General features: G+C 38.6%; 1 protein-coding gene across 1 annotated transcript; it reads right to left on the bottom strand.

Annotated features, from left to right (window-relative positions):
* Window positions 1-9,812: 9,812 nt before the first annotated feature.
* Window positions 9,813-11,054, bottom strand: LOC138899213 (uncharacterized). The gene is made up of 2 exons (XM_070185353.1): window positions 10,538-11,054; window positions 9,813-10,345 (listed from the first exon to the last, which is right to left on the bottom strand). Exons 1-2 carry the CDS (start codon window positions 11,052-11,054, stop codon window positions 9,813-9,815), a joined length of 1,050 nt encoding a protein of 349 aa, XP_070041454.1.
* Window positions 11,055-18,712: the final 7,658 nt, after the last annotated feature.

The following is an 18,712-nucleotide window of genomic DNA, read 5'->3' as shown; positions in this document are numbered from 1 at the left end:
GGTCACATTAGGAGGGTCCTCGCCATTCGTGACTACAATCAATTTTTCAACAATGAGTCTTTCTATGGCTCTTTTCAGGGTCCAATAGTCATCAGTGTTATGCCCCAGAGCACCTGAATGATATTCATATATAGAATTTGCTTGAAATCCATGTGAATCGGGATGCATATGGTGGGGAGCGATGGGTCCAATCACGCCCATATGTTTCAATTTCTGGAACAGACTAGAGTATGATTCAGCCAATGGAGTAAAGTTTTCCACCGACCTCTGCTCTCGACCATAATCCTGCCTAGGACGAACATTGTAGGGTGCCCGAAAATTTTGTTGCTGAGGTCGGGGGAATATTGGAGCTAGTGCCCGTACCTGTTGATTGGGAGGACGAGCATAGAATTGAGCATTAAACACTGTATACTGTGGCGGTCCCACAGAGTACTGAGGAATTGGCAGGGGATAGTAATGTTGAGGGTAGCTGGATTGCCCCTGCTGAACTTACATATAAGGGTGCGATGCCCCTCTTTGAACTTTCCTGGATCCCAAGGTCATCATGGATCCTTCATCTTTCTTCTTTCTATTTGCCAAACTTCCTGACCCATTTTGGAAAGCTTGGGTGGTGGCTTTGCGAGCAGCTTGACTTAAAATTCTGCCAGTCTTGAGGCTATTTTCGACCATTTCTCCTATTTTGATCGCTTCCGCAAAAGGTCTACCCATTGCGGACATCATGTTCTAAAAGTAATCAGGCTCTTGGGCCTCCAGAAAAACAGTGATCAACTCATAGTTATCCAAAGGTGGCTTAACTCTAGCCGCCTGCTCCCTCCACTTGATTGCATACTCCCTAAAGCTTTCAGTCGGCTTTTTCTTCATATTGGATAGGGAATTGCGATCCGGCGCAATATCAATATTGTATTGAAATTGTTTGATGAAGGCCTGGGCCATGTCGTCCCAGACATGCCAGTGAGAGATATCTTGGTCAATGAACCATGCGGAGGCTACCCCCACAAGACTTTCCCCAAAATAAGCCATCAGCAATTCTTCTTTTCCACCTACACCCCTCAGCTGGTTGCAGTACCTTTTCAAATGGGCGATAGGGTCGCCGTGTCCATCATACTTCTCAAATTTTGGGGTCTTGAACCCTGGTGGCAAATGGATGTGAGGGAACATGCATAAATCACTGAACAAAACACTTTTGTGACCACCTAGTCCATGTATGTTCTTTATGTTCTGTTCAAGACTTTTCATTTTCCTCGTCATCTCATCCGGCTCAACCGTCTTGGAAATCTTTTCATTTTCCACTGGTGACTCGTACTGAGGAGTCTGATTGTATGGATCTGAGACCCCGAAAGCCATATTTGGAGAGAAGTATTGGCCATCATAAGCATGAGATGGTGGATCGTTGATTGGCCTTGTCACAGGAGGTGGATGCGGGATTGTGTATACTGGTGCGCCAGACATGACTAGAGGAGTGTTCCTGATTGGTGCGACTGGAGGTCGCACATTAGAGGTACCAGGAGCAGCGTGGACGCTGTAGTTTGGAACATACCCTGGTGGTAGAATGTGGTCGCTTGTTGCATGGAGCGATGGTTGAGTAGAAAGAGGTACAGTGGAGGTTCCCTCTGAGGGACCCCGGGGTGAAGTAATGGTATGTTGCCAGTTTCACCACAAACCAACCACCTTAAGCTTACTTAATAAGAGACAACAAACGTCTTAGGGTTAAACATTTTATAGATATGAATCACACGTAATGTGTCATGCTCCTATCATTGTCACTATTTCTAACATGCTTTTGGAGGATTCATGTTTCATTCTGGCTTATGAGGTTGCTTCTTATTGACGCTCTTATCTTCTTGTCTCCTTTTTTCTTTTCACTCACGCCTCATTTTGATCCCTCATCTTAGAATCATTGAAAAATATTTTGATCGAACCTTTTGTGGGTTGCCTACGTATCATGTCGCCGCATGAATCAGATCATTACGTAGTTCAGGAGAAAATAATAACAATTTATTATTATTATTATTATTATTCAAATTGACTCTAAAGACATAAGTATGACTGAAAATGCGACAAATATAAAATTAAAAATGCGACAAATGAAAAATGAAACTACAAACTAATTGACTGCACTAAAACTTTAATCTTTAATGGTATTCTTGCTTAAACTGATATCATCAAAGGTCTGCATCCCTTGGCCTCCACTCTCCCCCCAAAATCTCGTACAAATTCTGAAACACTGTCGGCAACTGTGAAACGAGGGTACGTGCTTGTTGACCAATTGTCTCATTGTTTAGATGATGATGATCGTCATGAATATATGTTGCTTTCTCTGCCAATTGAAGTACTTTCTCTCTGGCTTGCCCTATATTCACGTGACAATTCTGCAACCATATCTGGGTTGTGTTGAGGGCGTTCCCCATCTGTGTCTCGCATCCCTCGTAGTCTTCAATACGGCGGTTTAGCACAGCTCTCTCAATCATCCACTGACGCCGCTCTGCCTCAAAATCTGCATGTTGATGACCTCTTTTATGCCTTTTTATTCCTTCCAATTGTGCATGAAACTGACCCTTTGAGTGTATCCAATAGGCCCTTTCTCATTCAAACTGCTCTCTCTGCTGATTAAACTCCAATTGTTGTTGGTGCGCATCCTCTTCAATGATACTCAAGTCTTCTTGCAGCTTATGTATTTCAGCATTTTTATTTGCCTCAACTCTTCTGACTAAACCAATAGTGCTTGCCAGTTTTTCTTCTAAGCGGGCCGACTCATTTTTAGCATGCTTTAGATCTTTATCAATGACCCGTAAGGTAGATTGATAATATTTCTCAATATTTAAACGAATCTGAGCGACTACGGCTTGCAATTGGGCTTGTTGTCTGGATATGGTCATCCGGGCATGCTCCAATTCCTCTTTTAACCTTTCTATAGCTCTTTGATCATTTCTCCTCCTGTTGGACCCTTCAGGCCTATCTCTAAGCGATGAAGGGTCATGAAACCAGGTAATATATTCAGGGATCACCTCTCCACGATCTCGGTCTTCTACCATATCATTCAACTCCGAGACTTTACTTGCATACCAAATTTTCATAATTTCTTGTTTGTCATGAGGTTGATCTTTACCAAAATCATAACAGAACTTGCTCATATCTCGTGTTGGTGGCACCTCCTGTAGTCGTGCAAATTGGCGCATTACCCGAAGTAGAGCATAAGACTGAACACCATCCAATCCTATGAGTACCAAATAAGAATGGTATGCAGACTCACAAATGACCTCTTTAGACGAGAACCAATCGTAGTTCCAAGTGATCCGTTTGGCAGACAGAGTAAGAAGTAGTTCTTTCCAGGCGCCAATCCCCTCTGGTAAGTCACATTCGTCAATTCTTTTCTGGTGATCATAAGTATGATTGGTCCATAGCTCACTAAAATCAGTGATCGTAGGATGACTATAGAAATGCTCCAACAACCATATCTGTAACAAAATGTTGCAACCATCAAAATTTCGTGAGCCCATTTTACATCTAGTTAAAGCACGAAAAATACAAGAAAGAATTATAGGGACCAAAGTATAATCATCCCCATCTGAGATAAGAGCCTCAACTACACCTGCCAAGCGGATGTCAATGCGTCCCTCCCTTTCCGGAAAAACTACACGCCCCAAAAAAGTAACCATAAATGCAAACCTTCTATGTACCTTCCATGTTTCCTTATCTTCCTTTGATTTCAATTTTCCCACATTCCTTTCGAAATTGCATTCTAGACCATACAATTGAAACAAAAATCCCAACTCAACCCATTTGCCTCCTAAACTTTCATATTGTCCGTAATTTATGTTCAAGAGCTTCAGAAACCTAACCTCATTCACATTTTTTGGTACTATGGGCCTTTGGCGGCGAAGATTGCGGCCCCACCCCTGGAAATGGGTGATTTCCTCCAAGGTCGGAGTCATTTCACCGTCGGTAAAACGGAACACGTTATTTTCAGGATTCCAGTGCGGAATCAAAGCTTCAATCACATCCCTCCTAGGCTTGATCGTAATCATGTGAACCAAATGTCCCAAGTATTTCTTTATCTGTATTCGCTCATATTCCTTAAAGTCTCTCTACCAATTCCACAACAACTGTGGTATTTGATCGACAATCAGAAAATCTGGTATCCCTTCTGATCTAGGCCTCTTTTCAGACTTACCTCTTTCCCCACTCATGGTATACCTGTCTACCCAGACACGGGGTTAGGCTTTGATCAAACATATTATTAACACACAAAAATTCCGATTTCTCGGGTTTTGACTCTATAAAAGAATAAAAATAAATAAATAAAAAGCTAAACTGTGGGACTATAAAAATATTTTTGGATTTAGTATTTTTTTTTGGATTTTCTAAGGAAAGGATTGTAAAGAGTGAATTAAGGAAAAGAAAAATATTTTTGATTTGTTTTTTTTTTTTTTGAAAATTGAGGCCGGAACCGATGAGGTTTGCCTACGTATCTCACATCCGGTGAGAATCAGACTTGTGTAGTTCGGTTAAAACCGACTATGTTCTTTTTTATGAAAATTAATCTTTAAAAACCTTATGCATTAGACCACATCATTTTTTCTCTGTTCGTTCAACTGATTTATGCTAAAGTCGGTCGACATGAAAGCCTCCCAAATAATGCAACAAGTAGAACATAACATCACATAATGGTCTCAACAAAGCCTGTCATAAAATAGAACTCGACCCTTGTGTCGAGCGATGCTAAGTCAAATACACATGATGCAAATAAAGCGTAGCCTACTAGGGATATTCATTGCTTGTGGCTTGTACTTCTAAAAATGTAAATCCAAAAGGATATGGTATCTAGACCTGGCTTACCCGGGCGGACAACCCGAGTCGAGGAGTGTCAAGCGTCACCAGTAGTGGAACAACACTGGCTAGCTAACGACTCTCCCGCCTAAACACGTGTGACTAAATCCTTCACCAGAAGCTGGTAGGCTAACTGGCTTTATCTCAAGACAGAAATTTTGTGATGCTGGTAGGCAAACACAATATAACTAATTATCAGAAGACTCAGAGGGATGCGAGAGAGGATACAATTTATATGTACAGTTCAACAATATAAAAACGGTAAAAACTCGACAAGTAACACATTAGGCCCAAATAAATCACAATATATACAAAAATTAATAAAGCCAAATAAAGTCAATGTACAAGATCGAATTTTTGAAGGGTCCCCAGCAGAGTCGCCAGAGCTGTCACACCCCTTTTCTACTCGCAAAATGATATTATGTGGATTGAAGGGTTTTTTCAATTAAAGTGACAAAATTGAGTAGAGATTATTTTATTTACAGAGTCGCCACTTGGAATTGATTTTGTTGGTGTTCCAAGTCACCTTTTATTTGAATCCCTAGTCAAAGGAAGATTTGATTCTATTATTATTGGTCTGCGAAAATAAAATCCGAGTAAGAAATTCTGTTGACCGGGGATAAGTTATAAGGTATTTCCCGAGTCCCGTGGTTCTAGCACGGTCGCTTTTATTGACTAAAAATTGGCTTGAATTAGTTTTGGATAAAGTGTGTATTATTTGCCTTGAGTTACTATTGTCTAGTACAACTTAATAATTAATAGTTTTGGCCTAGGAGCTTGCAAGCACACAAGGTCCTTATTTGATTATACGTACTAAAACAAGGAACGTGTCGGTACACATGGTTTAAATACAATTAATATTGAAGAGTCAAGGAGCGGAAATGCACACATGACTACTTTATTTTTTTTTAAAAAAATATCGACCAAGGATCGTGTTGAACACATGGTCTACATCCCAAACGTGCCTAAAATTACCTATCGCTTAAATTAATTAAGAGTGATTAAGTTGCTTAGTTAAAAAAAATCATTGAAATTAACTGAGGAGATGCTTATATTAAAAAATTGGGCCAACTTATGGGATTTTGGTATTGAGCCAAGCTAACTCATTTTTTGCCAAATATATGGTCAGATTGAACTTCCCCGTAGACCCTCTCAATATTCAAGGCATCAAAGAACTAACTTGACTTATTTGACAAAGAAATGTCACCAAATTTACGAGAATGAATGTTTAAACAGTTACATGTATTCAGGGAAAATTGAAATGAACAGAAAACAACTTAATAAACCATTAATATATCATGAAATATGACTTAGTAATTAACTGTTTACCATGCTAAAGATACAAGTATAAAAAATCTAAAATATGCTTCAAACACTCCTAAACACTAGAAATCAGAATCGAATATTATTAGTAATCAAATACTCGCATGTACTTCACTTTTAACATAATCATCCTCAAGAGAGAAAAATAAATAAATAAATAAATAAATAAAAACTAAAAAGAAAAGAAAAGAAAAATTCATTCCATGTTAAATGCCAAATTAAAAACAAATAAACCATCATGATCTTTCAACATAATAATATACCTTAAACTTTGAACTTATCAGAACAAGAAATTTGATTAAGACAAACTAAAATCTAAAAAAAGAAATTATAAGCAAGCTAACCAAATCTCAAATTCAGAAAAGAGAACGAAGCTTGGGCCAAAAAGGACCAATAAAATGCTCCTAAAAGCGTAACTCCACCATGCACAGGTTTTCAACTCAAATATTAACTCCACCATACACAAGTTTTCAACTCAAACATTAAGTACTTTTTTCTAAACTTTTGAAGTAAAATCTTATCTCATAACAGTTAAGTAACTCAATATTGACTAATATGGGGCTCAAGTGCATGTTATTGAGAACTGACAAAATTAACACATATTCAGAACTGAAATAGTATGCATCTTTCGAGTAAAACCAATAGCAAATAATTTTAAAATAAACTGGAGCGAGCTCATGATATTATCTCGTCATTTGTTGCATTCAAATCTACATCGCAAAGGTAAGAGAGAGTACCTTACCGGCAGCAAAATCAAGACAACACAAAAAGGGCTTCGATACCAGTAAAAATCACTTGAACACAGCTCCTTTCAGCAACAAAACAGCAGAGAACAGACCCCAGAAAATATCCAGAAAGATGACCCAAAATTCAGCACTTTTGAGGAAAACCAGAAACCAGAAACCAGAACTTCAAGGATTCTCGTATTTGTTATGAAAAGTTTTTGCTCTCCAGAATATCCCTTCAAACCACTCAATTTGTTCAAGATATGTCCCAAAGGTGAAAGGACAGCCTGAAAATCTGCTGTGTCAGAAACAAGGAGAAAAAATATCCTTTCAGCCACCCTACTAGTAAAAGTAAGCTACTATTATCCTATTTTGTGATAAAATAAACTAAACTTCAGATTTTAACCATCAACAATAAACTACTTGCTCAAAATAAATCAAACTTGGACAACTATGAACTGACAAAGCATAGACGAGACTAAAAACGCAATTGAACTAAGTATTCAAATCTACTTGATGGGAATGAATTCGATTTGTGAAAACTAATTACTAAACAAATAACTAAATTCACAAACTAATTCTCAAAACAGAATGAGCATCGTTAACAATCGGACAACGACTAACCACAACTAAATAATCGACTAACTAAATGAACGATTTAACTAATACACTAAAGATCATGTTTAAATCAATAACAAATCTAACAAACCACTAAACTAAATAGAGATAACTAATTAAATAAACCTAACTTGAAACTCTAATTAACAAGAAACAACCAAAATAGAAAAAATCAAAAATCAGAAACTAATCTACTAATATAAAAAATCAGAAATTAATTAAAGAGATGACGATTATACCTAACAAGTATGCTTGAATCTGTTCGAGCCACGAGAAGACGCCAGAGATGCTAAAAGGCGACTACCCGACTCCGAAACGCATGTTTCTTTCGGGTAGATGCTAAAACGAAATGCGTTTCAGCATCTCGCCAAAAGAAATGAGTGTCTTTGAGTCAAAAAATAGCTAAGATGGGGGTTCGGGGCATTTTGGCGGTGGTGAGGCAGTGGAGTCGTGGCGGCGGTGAGGAGCGGGCCGGCGGCGATGGTGATTTTGGGGGTGAAATGGGTAGGAAAAGATAGGTCTCGTGGAGCTCTATCCATTCATGTATGTGTTGTAGGGTGGTGTTGGCCGGAGCTTCAAGAATTTGGACCAAAAAGTGGCGACAAAAGTTTCCTAGATCTAAAAGTCAAGGAGTTTGAGGGGGTTTTGAAGGAATTGGTTTGGAGATATGGGAAGAGGAGGTTGTGGAGATTACATGGTGTTAATTTGGAGGTTTTTGGAGGTGGTCCGCCGCCGGTGGGTGATTTTCGGTGTCGGAGGAGAGAAGAGAGAAAGAGTTATTGGGGAAATGAGGGAATGTTTTCTAATTTTTTAGGCATTAAATACCTCTTGAGAGATCAAATATGGACCATTAGATCAAGAGGTGATAAATGGGTGAGATTTGATCTTGGGTCACTTAATGAAACGACGTAGTTTTGAGGCAAAACTACGCCGTTTCAGACCATTTCAAGGGCAGCCCCTTATCTTGCACTTTTGGCCACTTTCTCTTTTAAATTTAGCCCAATTTATTTCTTAATCCTACTTATTAAACTAAATTTACACAAACAAATAAATTAATTAAGTAACTTATTCAAATGATCAATTAACTAGATTAATTCATCAATTGAATAGTTAGTTAATTCCTAAAATGCACAAATAAAGAAAGAACTATTTTTTGGTATTTTTATGATAGGAAATATGCAATCAAAGACACAAAAATTGGAAAATATAATTAAAGTAATAAAACACTAATGACTTTAGGATGTGTTAAAACAATACAAAAACTAGGTATTCACAGCACTTACAACCGATAGGATAGAAATAACTTATGTTGGGTCTTTTTCCTCTCCATAGTTCATATGGAGTCTTCTTGAGTATTGGTCGAATGAGGCATATGTTGATGACATGACATGTTGTACTTACGGCTTCTGCTCAGGAGTGGTGTGGGAGAGGATTTTTCACAATCACGGTTCTTGTCATGTCTTATAGAGTTCTGTTTTTACGTTCTACCACTCCATTGTTTTGTGGCGATCTTGGGGAAGAGAAATTGTGAGAGTTCACTTGATTATTGCAGAAGTTCTCAAAAGCTTTTCTTCCAAATTCTCCTCCATGATCACTTCTTATGGAGGAAATGTAGTAACCTTTTTCACGATACACTTTCTTGCAAAAGACTTCAAAGTTTCTTAAAGCTTCATCCTTGTGACTTAGAAAAATAACCCAGGTGAATCTAGAAAAGTCATCTACTATAATAAAAGCATATTTTCTAGCACCTATGCTAGCAGTTCTAGTAGGTCCAAAAAGATCCATATACAATAGTTGAAGTGGTTTTGTAGTGGAAATAATATTTTTGACTTTAAAAGAGGATCTGGTTTATTTTCCTAGTTGACATGTATCACAAATTTGATCTTTTGAAAAGTCTAGTTTTGGAAGACCAATGACAAGATCGGTTTTAGAAAGTGTATGAATAGTATGCATGCTCGCATGACCAAATTTTCTATGCCATACCCAAGGGTCATCAAGAATAGAAGCTAGAAAAATTTAATTACCACCACTATCTAAGTTACTGATAGTATAAACATTTCTGTCCCTATTTCTAGAGAGAATAACTTTACTTGATTCATCTTCAATAAACCAACCATGTTTGTTGAAACGAACCTCGTAGTCATTGTCACATATTTGACTAATGCTGAGAAGATTGTAACCAAGTTCATCAACCAAATACACTTCATCTACATCACATGTTTAGCTGAGAGGAACCTTTCCAACTCCAATTACATTTTCTTTTGATTTATCTCCAAAGGTAACTGTTCCTCCATCTAGTTTGGTGACAATTTTGAATAATTATTTGTCACCAGTCATATGTCTGGAACACGCGCTATCAAGATACCATTTTCCTTTTCGATTATTCTTGCGGTGTTCCTCACTGGTTCCCTCATTTGCCATAAGACCAAGTCCACCTGAGTCTTCTTCCTCATCTGCTCCTTCGTCGACCATGAGCCCAAGCTCACCCGAGTCCTTGTTGCTATCTTCGTTTATGGCCATGAAACACATATTTATAATTTTTTCATGGTCAGATTCTTCTTCATCACTCCAGGCTCCAAAGGACTTCTTATTTTGGAGGTTCCTGCTAAGCTTCTTCTTCAGTTCAGGACAATCAACTTGAATGTGTCCATCTTTTTCATATTCATGGCATCTTCCATCATTTTTATTTCTTGTCCTTCCTTTTCTGAAGTTTGATCTACCTCTCCTGCTATTTCTGTTTTTCCTCATCATGCTTGTTACAACTTGGGAGAGCATGGCTATGTTTTCATCATGTTCTCCTCCTTTCTCTTCTTCTTCATTTTCTGGTTCAGCCACAGTTGCTTTAAAAGCAACTGTTTTATTCTTTTTTTATTGAATTTACCTGTCCAAGTAAGTTTTCTCAAAGGCAATTATATCACCTCTAAGTTTATCATAGGACATTTTGTCAAGGTCCTGACATTCCGGAGCAATAACCTTGGCCTGCCAAATTGTGGGTAGACTTCTAAGAATTTTTCTCACCTATTCTCCGCTTTTGATTGGTCTACCAAAAGATTTTAGATCTCCAAGGATTTTGCTGAACCTGGAGAACATTTCCTCTACTGATTCTCTATCTTTCATTTGAAATAGCTCATAGTCACGAACTAGAAGATTGATCATTGTTTCTTTCACTTTGTTGGTTCCTTCATATGTGACCTCCAATTTATCCCACATTTTCTTAGCAGTTTCACATCTTGAATTTTTTTCATACTCTTCTCCACTGATAGCATTATACAGAAGATTTTTTGCTTTGGCATTCACAGTTATGACAACAATTTGTTCATCAGTGTAATAATCTAAGTCAAGTGAATCAGTTGATACTATGACTTGACCATTCTCATCTTTCTTTGGTGGAATTGGAAGATTTTCCTTTTTGATCATATGCCAAACTTTGATGTTATATGACATAGTGTATGTTTCCATCCGAATTTTCCAGTGAGAGAAGTGTTGTCCGTTGAAATATGGAGGTCGTACTTGAGAGGTTCCCTCTTGAAATAATGCACCAACGACTGTGTTTGATCCCATGATATTTTCCTCACTAGCTGTTAAGCAAAGTTTGTGAGCTTAACTCTGATACCAATTGAAATTACAAGGGGGGGGGGAATTGTGGTCGATTAAAACTTAGTTGACTAAATATGGGTTTAATCGACTAGATTCTGCACAGTGAACGGTTAAAGAGAAATAAACCAAGCAAACTGAAAGATAACAAGACACAACAATTTTTATACTGGTTCAGTACCGGTGAGGTACTTACGTCCATTTTTCCTTGGGTCACAAGGATTTCCTTAGATCTTTGATAATAGGTTACAATGGTGATGGTTTTAGTTCGCTCACCATTAACGATATTCAGCGACAATATCTTTTGTAATGTTGACACAACTTTCTTTTTGTGTTCTATCTCTTCCTATCTTTTATGACACTTGTAGACTCAAGAATATTATATTTGTACTAAGAACTAGAAAGGTTTAGAAACAGTTTGTGTAGTTGCGCAATCAATCCTTGAGTTTCTCTATCTTCTTATAGGTTAGTTTTGAGAGTTATTGTAGATTAGTCTTTGATTGATACCCACAATATTTTACTGATATTTGATTCAAGAAAGATGCCTCTAATTCATTCATGAGAGATGAGCTAGATTAATTAACCCAGTGAGTGCTCTACTCCATGCCGAAACCGAGTGAGTGCTTCAATGCTCCATGCTTTATTGAAGAAAGGAGCAGCACTTCAAATTGTCTCCATTTGATGGGCTGGATTAATTAATCCAGGGAGTGCTCCATGCTTTATTGAATAAATGAGCAGCACTTCAAATTGTCTCACATTATGTTGTGTTTCCCACTCAAATTGTCTCCCATTATCATTTTGAATCTCCCGTTTTAATAGTCGTTGAGTGAACCTTCATTCCTTTTAGTAATGTTGTTGCTCACTAGAATCTGCATACACTAATATAACATTAGTCAAGACTTCTTTAGAGATATTGATCATTATTCAAATTATAAACGTAACAGTATGGACTTAAAATAAATAAGTCAAACCCATTTTACATAGGACCAAGTAAAGACTTACCAAATTTGGTAAGAATTCTCCAACACTTCGACATTAAACAAGGATTTAGAATCTTTTTTTACCAAAAGTGTTGGAATTTGTTTCTATGTTTGAAATTCTTGTTCAACAAGTTATGGTTGTATCTGTTGAAAACGTATCAAGGGCACCGCATTTGAGAATCTATATAAGAGGTCATGCTTAACATAACTAATTCTCAGGCGTGGTCATACCTCCAACCTCATTGTATTAACCAACAGGCAGCAGCTAGCAATTAGCTTTTCTTATGCTTTAGTTAAGTCGGACGTCTCCCGTTAGTCCGACAGCTTGACGCACTTACAGAAAACAATTCACATCTTGTCATAAGAGTGTCCAAAACTCAACCCGCTTGATCGTCCAAAAGGTACACACTTAAGGCAAGACACGTTCAAAAACTGAAGCTAAATTCGCTTTGTACTGTCCCATGTGAACTTAAATTAAACTTGGTTCCAAGTTCTGTCGCGTTCGATATTTTGGCTTTGCGCATCTTCACGAAAAACTTCATATCTTGGTGTAGGAATGTCAAAATAATTAGCAGTTTGTGGCTACAGAAACTAGACTCGGAGTACTACTACATATAAAAAATTTGGATTTAAATTCGTATTGTATTATCCCAGGTGAGATTCCTAAACGTGGTCCAAGTTCTATCACGCTCGACATTTCAGTTTTGCATGCTCTTGCTAAAAAAATGCATATCTCAAGATAGGAGCATCCGAACTACGAGCTGTTTACACCATTGGTAAGAAGACTTGGTGAGATACAAATCTATAAAAATCGAAGCTCCATCCCTTTTGATCCAGATGCAATCAATCTTTGATCAATCAAGCGCCGAAATCACGAGGATTGTTCGGGCAACATACTTCTTCTTTTTTTCCTTTTTTTTTTGTTGCAGGCTTGGAGAAGATATACATGGCGAGGTTCATGAGAAGAAGTGGATGATCACCACTCCTTTATTGTAGGGAAGAGGTTCATGAAGCGTACGATCCATCAAGATTTGACGGAGAAGCGCACGTCACAATGCTCACCATCCGCATTGAAGCGTCGTGTCATTGGTACCGATTCTTGTTGCTGAGTGAAAGCTCCGTTCCATTGTCTTTATTCTTGCACGTGGCTGGTGGAACTTCTGGTTTCGGATACTCAAAGACCTAACTCATGATCAAGGCTAGAGATTAATGAGGCTCCCAAATTTTAACTTCCCTTTCCATGCTGATTAGTTTTAATCAAACTTTTTGTTACTCATGCTAACCTTTATTTCTTCTTTTATTTTCTTAGAACGTGGGGTTGTGGAGAAGTATTCATCAAGAAGCAGAACCACTAAACGAAATCAGCTATAGCCCATGAAGCATTGGTTTCTGAATTGATCTTTGCACCGTCGACACCAGTCAATCATGTGAAATCAAAAGCTTCATGTCGTGATATTGTTAAATTGAAGTATCGTGTTGCTGAAAAATCGTGCTATTGGCTCCGAGGACTCCCAAAATATTTTTTTTTTAGGATTTTGAGAGAGTTACAGAGATCTTGATGTCCCTAGGAAGATGCATTGCGAGCAAACCACTCCTCTCTTTGTTGCGGTTGGCGAGAGAGACACATGAAGTATCCTTTCAACATCGACGATGAAATACCTACTCTTGGAGTCTCGGAGAGACCCTATCTCATCATTGGCGAGCATAATATGTCCCATATCGCATCGTTGTAGGCTGGCGAGGAAGACAACTAGAGTAGGCCTTTCCAACTTTGACAAGTAAGCACCTGGAACATCTTTGCTGTTTTGACTTTATAGCATTTTATGCTCTCATTGAAAAAATTGTATCTTGACCTAGGTGTGTCTAAACTGCAATCCACTTGATTCTACATAATCAAAACTTGCACCATAGCATCATATCCAAAACATAGGGCCAAATTTCATCAGGACAGGTCGGAATGAACTTTCGAAGGTGATGCACGAGTCTGCCATTTTGACTTCATAACATTGTATGTTGTCATCGGAAAGTACATATCTCAAACTGGGAACGTCCAAATAGCAAGTCGTCTATGCCATCAGAAAGACAAGTTCGGGATCCGCAACACCTGAAAATATCGTGGCAAAACTTCTTTTATATTGGCCGTAATGTTATTTTGAATTCGTTCCTGATGTCTATCTTGCTACTTTTCTGCTTTGCGCGCTCCTGGAGAAAAAAATCATATCTTGAGCTTTAGGTGTCGGAATTGTGATCCATCTATACTGTTGGAAAGAAAACTCCAAACCTCATAATATCTGTAAATAGCGTGGCAAAAATCCTTTTAGAATGTCCGCCATAATATTTTGAAGTTGCTACAGATATCTGCCGTACTTGATTTCCAGATTTGTGCACTCTAGATAAAGAAAGTCATGTCTTGGGCTAGGAACCTCCAAATCGCAAACGGTTTGTATTGTTGGAAACTAGACATCTAAATCTACAACATAAAAAATGTTAGGGGAATAACATTTTCCAGATTGACTGCGGTAGTTTTTTTTATCAAAGTTGATCCCGTCGTCCATTGAACTTGCTTTCCTTTTGAAATTGACTCTACAGCCTTGCGTGTAGTAATTTTAGCTATGATGCTTCACAAATCTTATATCTTCATTTATTTCTTTTGCAGAATCACAAAGAAACAAAGGGTCCAGATATCAGACTGAGATATCATACAAGATGCGGAGCTACCCCTTCACCAACTGTTGCACTTGTTTTGTTGATAGTCTTGAAGTTCATCAATGGCAGCTCTCATGGTGATTGAAGGTTTTTTCAAGAGAGACGACTTCTCATATATGGGACCTTCAACCAACACTTTCACAAGAGAAGCTAACTATCATACTCGAGTCCTAACAACAAGATACGTGGTCAAGAGATTATCACAGTTATTTGAACGCGAGAGACATACATTGAGAATGATATTAAATGTGGAGACTCCATACAGACTTGGAAAAACATTTAAGATGCGCCAGCAACAAATCCTAGTTTACGATCATCCTCGTGATTTAGGCTTTTGTATAGAAAATGTAGAGGCTTTTGTCTCTACATTTTTGGATGTATCAACTTTTGTACTATTGAAGCAATAAATATTTTTTGTACTTCAACACAAATCGTCTTCTTTTCCTCATAGATATGTGCCTCTACACTTCAAGAATTTATGTGATGATCTGATGACGCCAAATTTTTATTTTTTAAAAACTCATGCAACTGAACTTAGAATGAAACTCTAAGCTGCCTACGTACCTCGATGAAGAGGATCAAGTGATAACGTAGTTCAGAGGAGTGAGTTCTTTTTTTTCTTTTTTTTTTATGTCCTAATTTTTGCCTAGACCGCCTCTCGCGAGGTTTTCAACCTAGAAGACTTTATTTTTGGCCGTACACAGTTTAGACTCGTGCGGGACAGGAGTGTAGCAACGTGCAGTTTAGGCTCATGCATCAAGGAGCTTCATGACTTGCAATTTAGGCTTGTGCGTCGAGGAGCATCATGACTTGCAGTTTGGGTTCGTATGGAGCATCATGACTTGCAGTTTAGGCTCATACGTCGAGGAGCGTAGCTGACTTTCATGGGAAGTACTGCTTCAAAAAATTTCCATTGATCGGACCAACTCTGAGACGATCCTTATCAATAATTTTGTATGCGCCACTTGAATAGGATTCCTTCACAACATACGACCCATCCCATTTTTGAGGTAAACTTGTCGCCTATGCATTTGTTGAGGATTATGGGTCGTCGAACAGCTAGGAATAAATCTCCCACTTGGAATGATCGTGGCCACACTTTCTTGTTGAAGGCTCTAGCTAGTCGAGCTTCATAGCACTCCAATTTTTGTTGCGCTTCCAATCTTTTCTCATCCAATGCCTCAAACTCTGCTAGGCGAAGTTAAGTATTCTCTGCGGACGTGAGTCCTTCTTGGATTGTGATCCGCAATGATGGAATTTGTTACTCAAACGGAAGAACTGCTTCTACACCAAACACCAAAGAGTAAGGAGTTGCTTGTGTAGCAGTTCTGAAGGTTGTACAGTATGCCCACAAAGCTTCACCAATTTTCTCATGCCAGTCTCTCTTGTTCTTTGCAACAACTTTCTTCAAAAGGTTACCAAGCGTCTTGTTAAAAGCTTTGGCAAGGCCATTGGCGGGTGCATTATACATTGAAGACATATGTTGCTTGAAACCAAATTTCTCGCATAAACTCCTCACGAGCTTGCTGTCAAATAGCATTCCATTATCCGTGATTATGTATATTGGTATGTCGTATCTAAAAATTATGTTCGACTTGATAAAATCGGCAACAATTTTCTTTTTTACTTCCTTGAGTGTAACAACTTTAGCCCATCTAGAGAAGTAGTCTGTGGTAGCCAATATGTACATCTGTCCCTTTGATGACTTTGGAAGCGGTCCAACAACGTCAAGTCCTCATGTATCAAAAGGCCATGAAGCTGCAGTTGGATGAAGAGGCTCTAGAGGTTGGTAGATGTAATTGGCATGAAATTGACACGCTTGACATCTTTTGGCGTGCTCCATGCAATCCTTCACCATTATCGTCCGGTAGTAGCCTATCTTCTTGATGCGAAAATGGAGCATGGGACCATATTGGTGTGCTCCACATGAACCAGAATGTGCTTCATCCATCGTTTGGTGGGCTTCTTCTTTGTCAAGACATCGTAAGAATAGTCCTTCAATAGAGTGGCGAAATAATATCCCCTTGTAGAAGATGAATCGTGGTGGCCTTCGCTTGATGTCTATTTTTTTGTCGCGGATCCTTGGGTAACTTTCTATGTTCAAGGTACTCTATCAATGGTTGCCTCCAATCCTCTTCTACAATCACCCCAACGGACATATGATGACTTTAGTTGATTTGAAGATCAAGAAGTCTAGGAATGACCCATCGATGACACACATGTACCTTTGTTGACTCATTCTCTCCAAGTGCCATCGTCATGGCCAAGTTAGCCAAAGCATCAGCCATGCAATTTTCTTCTCTTGGGACGTGGTTTAAGAACACTTGGTCGAATCTTTCGAATAAACAAGAAGCATATTGGTGGTATGGCAAAAGATCTTCCTTCTTTACATCGTAAATCCCCAAAAGCTGGTTGATGATCAATTTAGAGTCGTCGTATATCTCCAACTATAGAATCTTCATGTCTAATGCCATTTCAAGACCAATGATCAAAGCTTGGTACTCTGCAGCATTGTTGGAGCATGTTTCACCTAGGCTTGTTCCTTTCCTTCATCATTCTCTTGAGCAAGTAGTGCCCCAAGTGAGTGTTCTTATGCCGCAATGTAGAGTATCAATGGCTTCCCATGCATTGGTTCCCCTAACACAAGTGGATTGAGCAAGTATCTTTTGATTCTTTCGAAAGCATTTTGACATGACTGATCCCAATGAAAAAGGGATGTCCATACTCAATAGATGATTGAAAGTTTGACATCGCCCAACCAGATTAGAGATGAACCTCCGGATGAATGCTAAGTTTCCTTGTAGACTTCGGAGCTCCTTCAAGTTCTTTGAGTCGGGCATTTTCTGAATGTCGTCAATCTTTGCGGGATCAACTTCAATTCCACGATGACGCACAATAAAGCCAAAACACTTTTCTTAGGTAACTCCAAATGCACACTTGAGTGGATTCATCTTTAGGTCGAATTTTCTTAACCTTTCAAAAACAATTCGAAGGTCTTCAAGATTGTAACGCCTACTCTTTGTCTTCAACACTAAGTCATTGTGATGACCCAAAAAAGTCATCTTATATTTTAGAACTCGAATCTGCGCTCTTAAGCCTTAAAAAGCTCATTTTTACCCCCCCCGATTTGTGTGCGCAATCCAGACAGGTTTCCAGAAAGCTTTTATGTTAAAAATTGATGAAAATGAGAATTTATGCCTTAAAAGTTAATTTTAGTTGACTTCGGTCAACATTTTTGGTAAACAGGCCAGGATCTGTATTTTGACGGTCCCAGTGGGTCCGTGTCGAATTATGGGACTTGGGTGTATGCCCGGAATCGAATTCGAAGGTCCCAAGCTCAAGTGATGAATTTTTGATGAAAATTAAAAGTCTGAAAATTAATTATTTTTAAGAATTGATTGATGTTTGGCATTGTTAGTGTCGGGTCCATATTCTGGTTCCGAAGCTCGGTAAAGGTTCATTATGATATTTAAGACTTGTCTGTGAAATTTGGTGAGAAACGAAGTTAATTTGACGTGATTCGGACGTCCAGTTGAGAAGATATAAATTTTAAAGTGTTCTTGAGAATTTCATTTGATTTGGAGCTAAATTCGTAGTTCTAGGTGTTATTTTGGCGATTTGATCGAGCGAGAAAGTTCGTATGATATTGTTAGACTTATGTGTATGTTTGGTTTTGATCCCCGAGGGTGTGAGTGAGTTTCGGATAGGCCACGGGATGTTTTGGACTTTGGAAATCTGGTATTTTGCTGCAGCAGGTGTTCTGGCATGTCCTTTTTCGCGTTCGCGAAGGTACTCTCGCGAACGTGAAGAATAAACTGGGCAACTGAAGATTTCTTCTTCGCGAACAAGAAGGCTTGGTCGTGAACGCGAAGCGTTGAGGGCGTTAACCTTCGAAAATGCGACAAGCCCATCGCAAACGCATAGTGTTAGGCATTGGGG

The sequence above is a fragment of the Nicotiana tomentosiformis genome, chromosome 9 (genome assembly GCF_000390325.3).
Source record: "Nicotiana tomentosiformis chromosome 9, ASM39032v3, whole genome shotgun sequence".
Taxonomy (NCBI): domain Eukaryota; kingdom Viridiplantae; phylum Streptophyta; class Magnoliopsida; order Solanales; family Solanaceae; genus Nicotiana; species Nicotiana tomentosiformis.
This window is presented reverse-complemented; position numbering and strand designations above follow the sequence as displayed.

Excerpts from the sequence above, each read along its gene's own strand:
- LOC138899213 (XM_070185353.1), bottom strand. The coding sequence starts at position 11,054 with ATGGGATCAAACACAGTCGTTGGTGCATTATTTCAAGAGGGAACCTCT. Across the intron at positions 10,346-10,537 it reads TGGAGATCTAAAATCTTTTG|TTGCTTTTAAAGCAACTGTG; the intron begins GTAGACCAATCA and ends AGAATAAAACAG.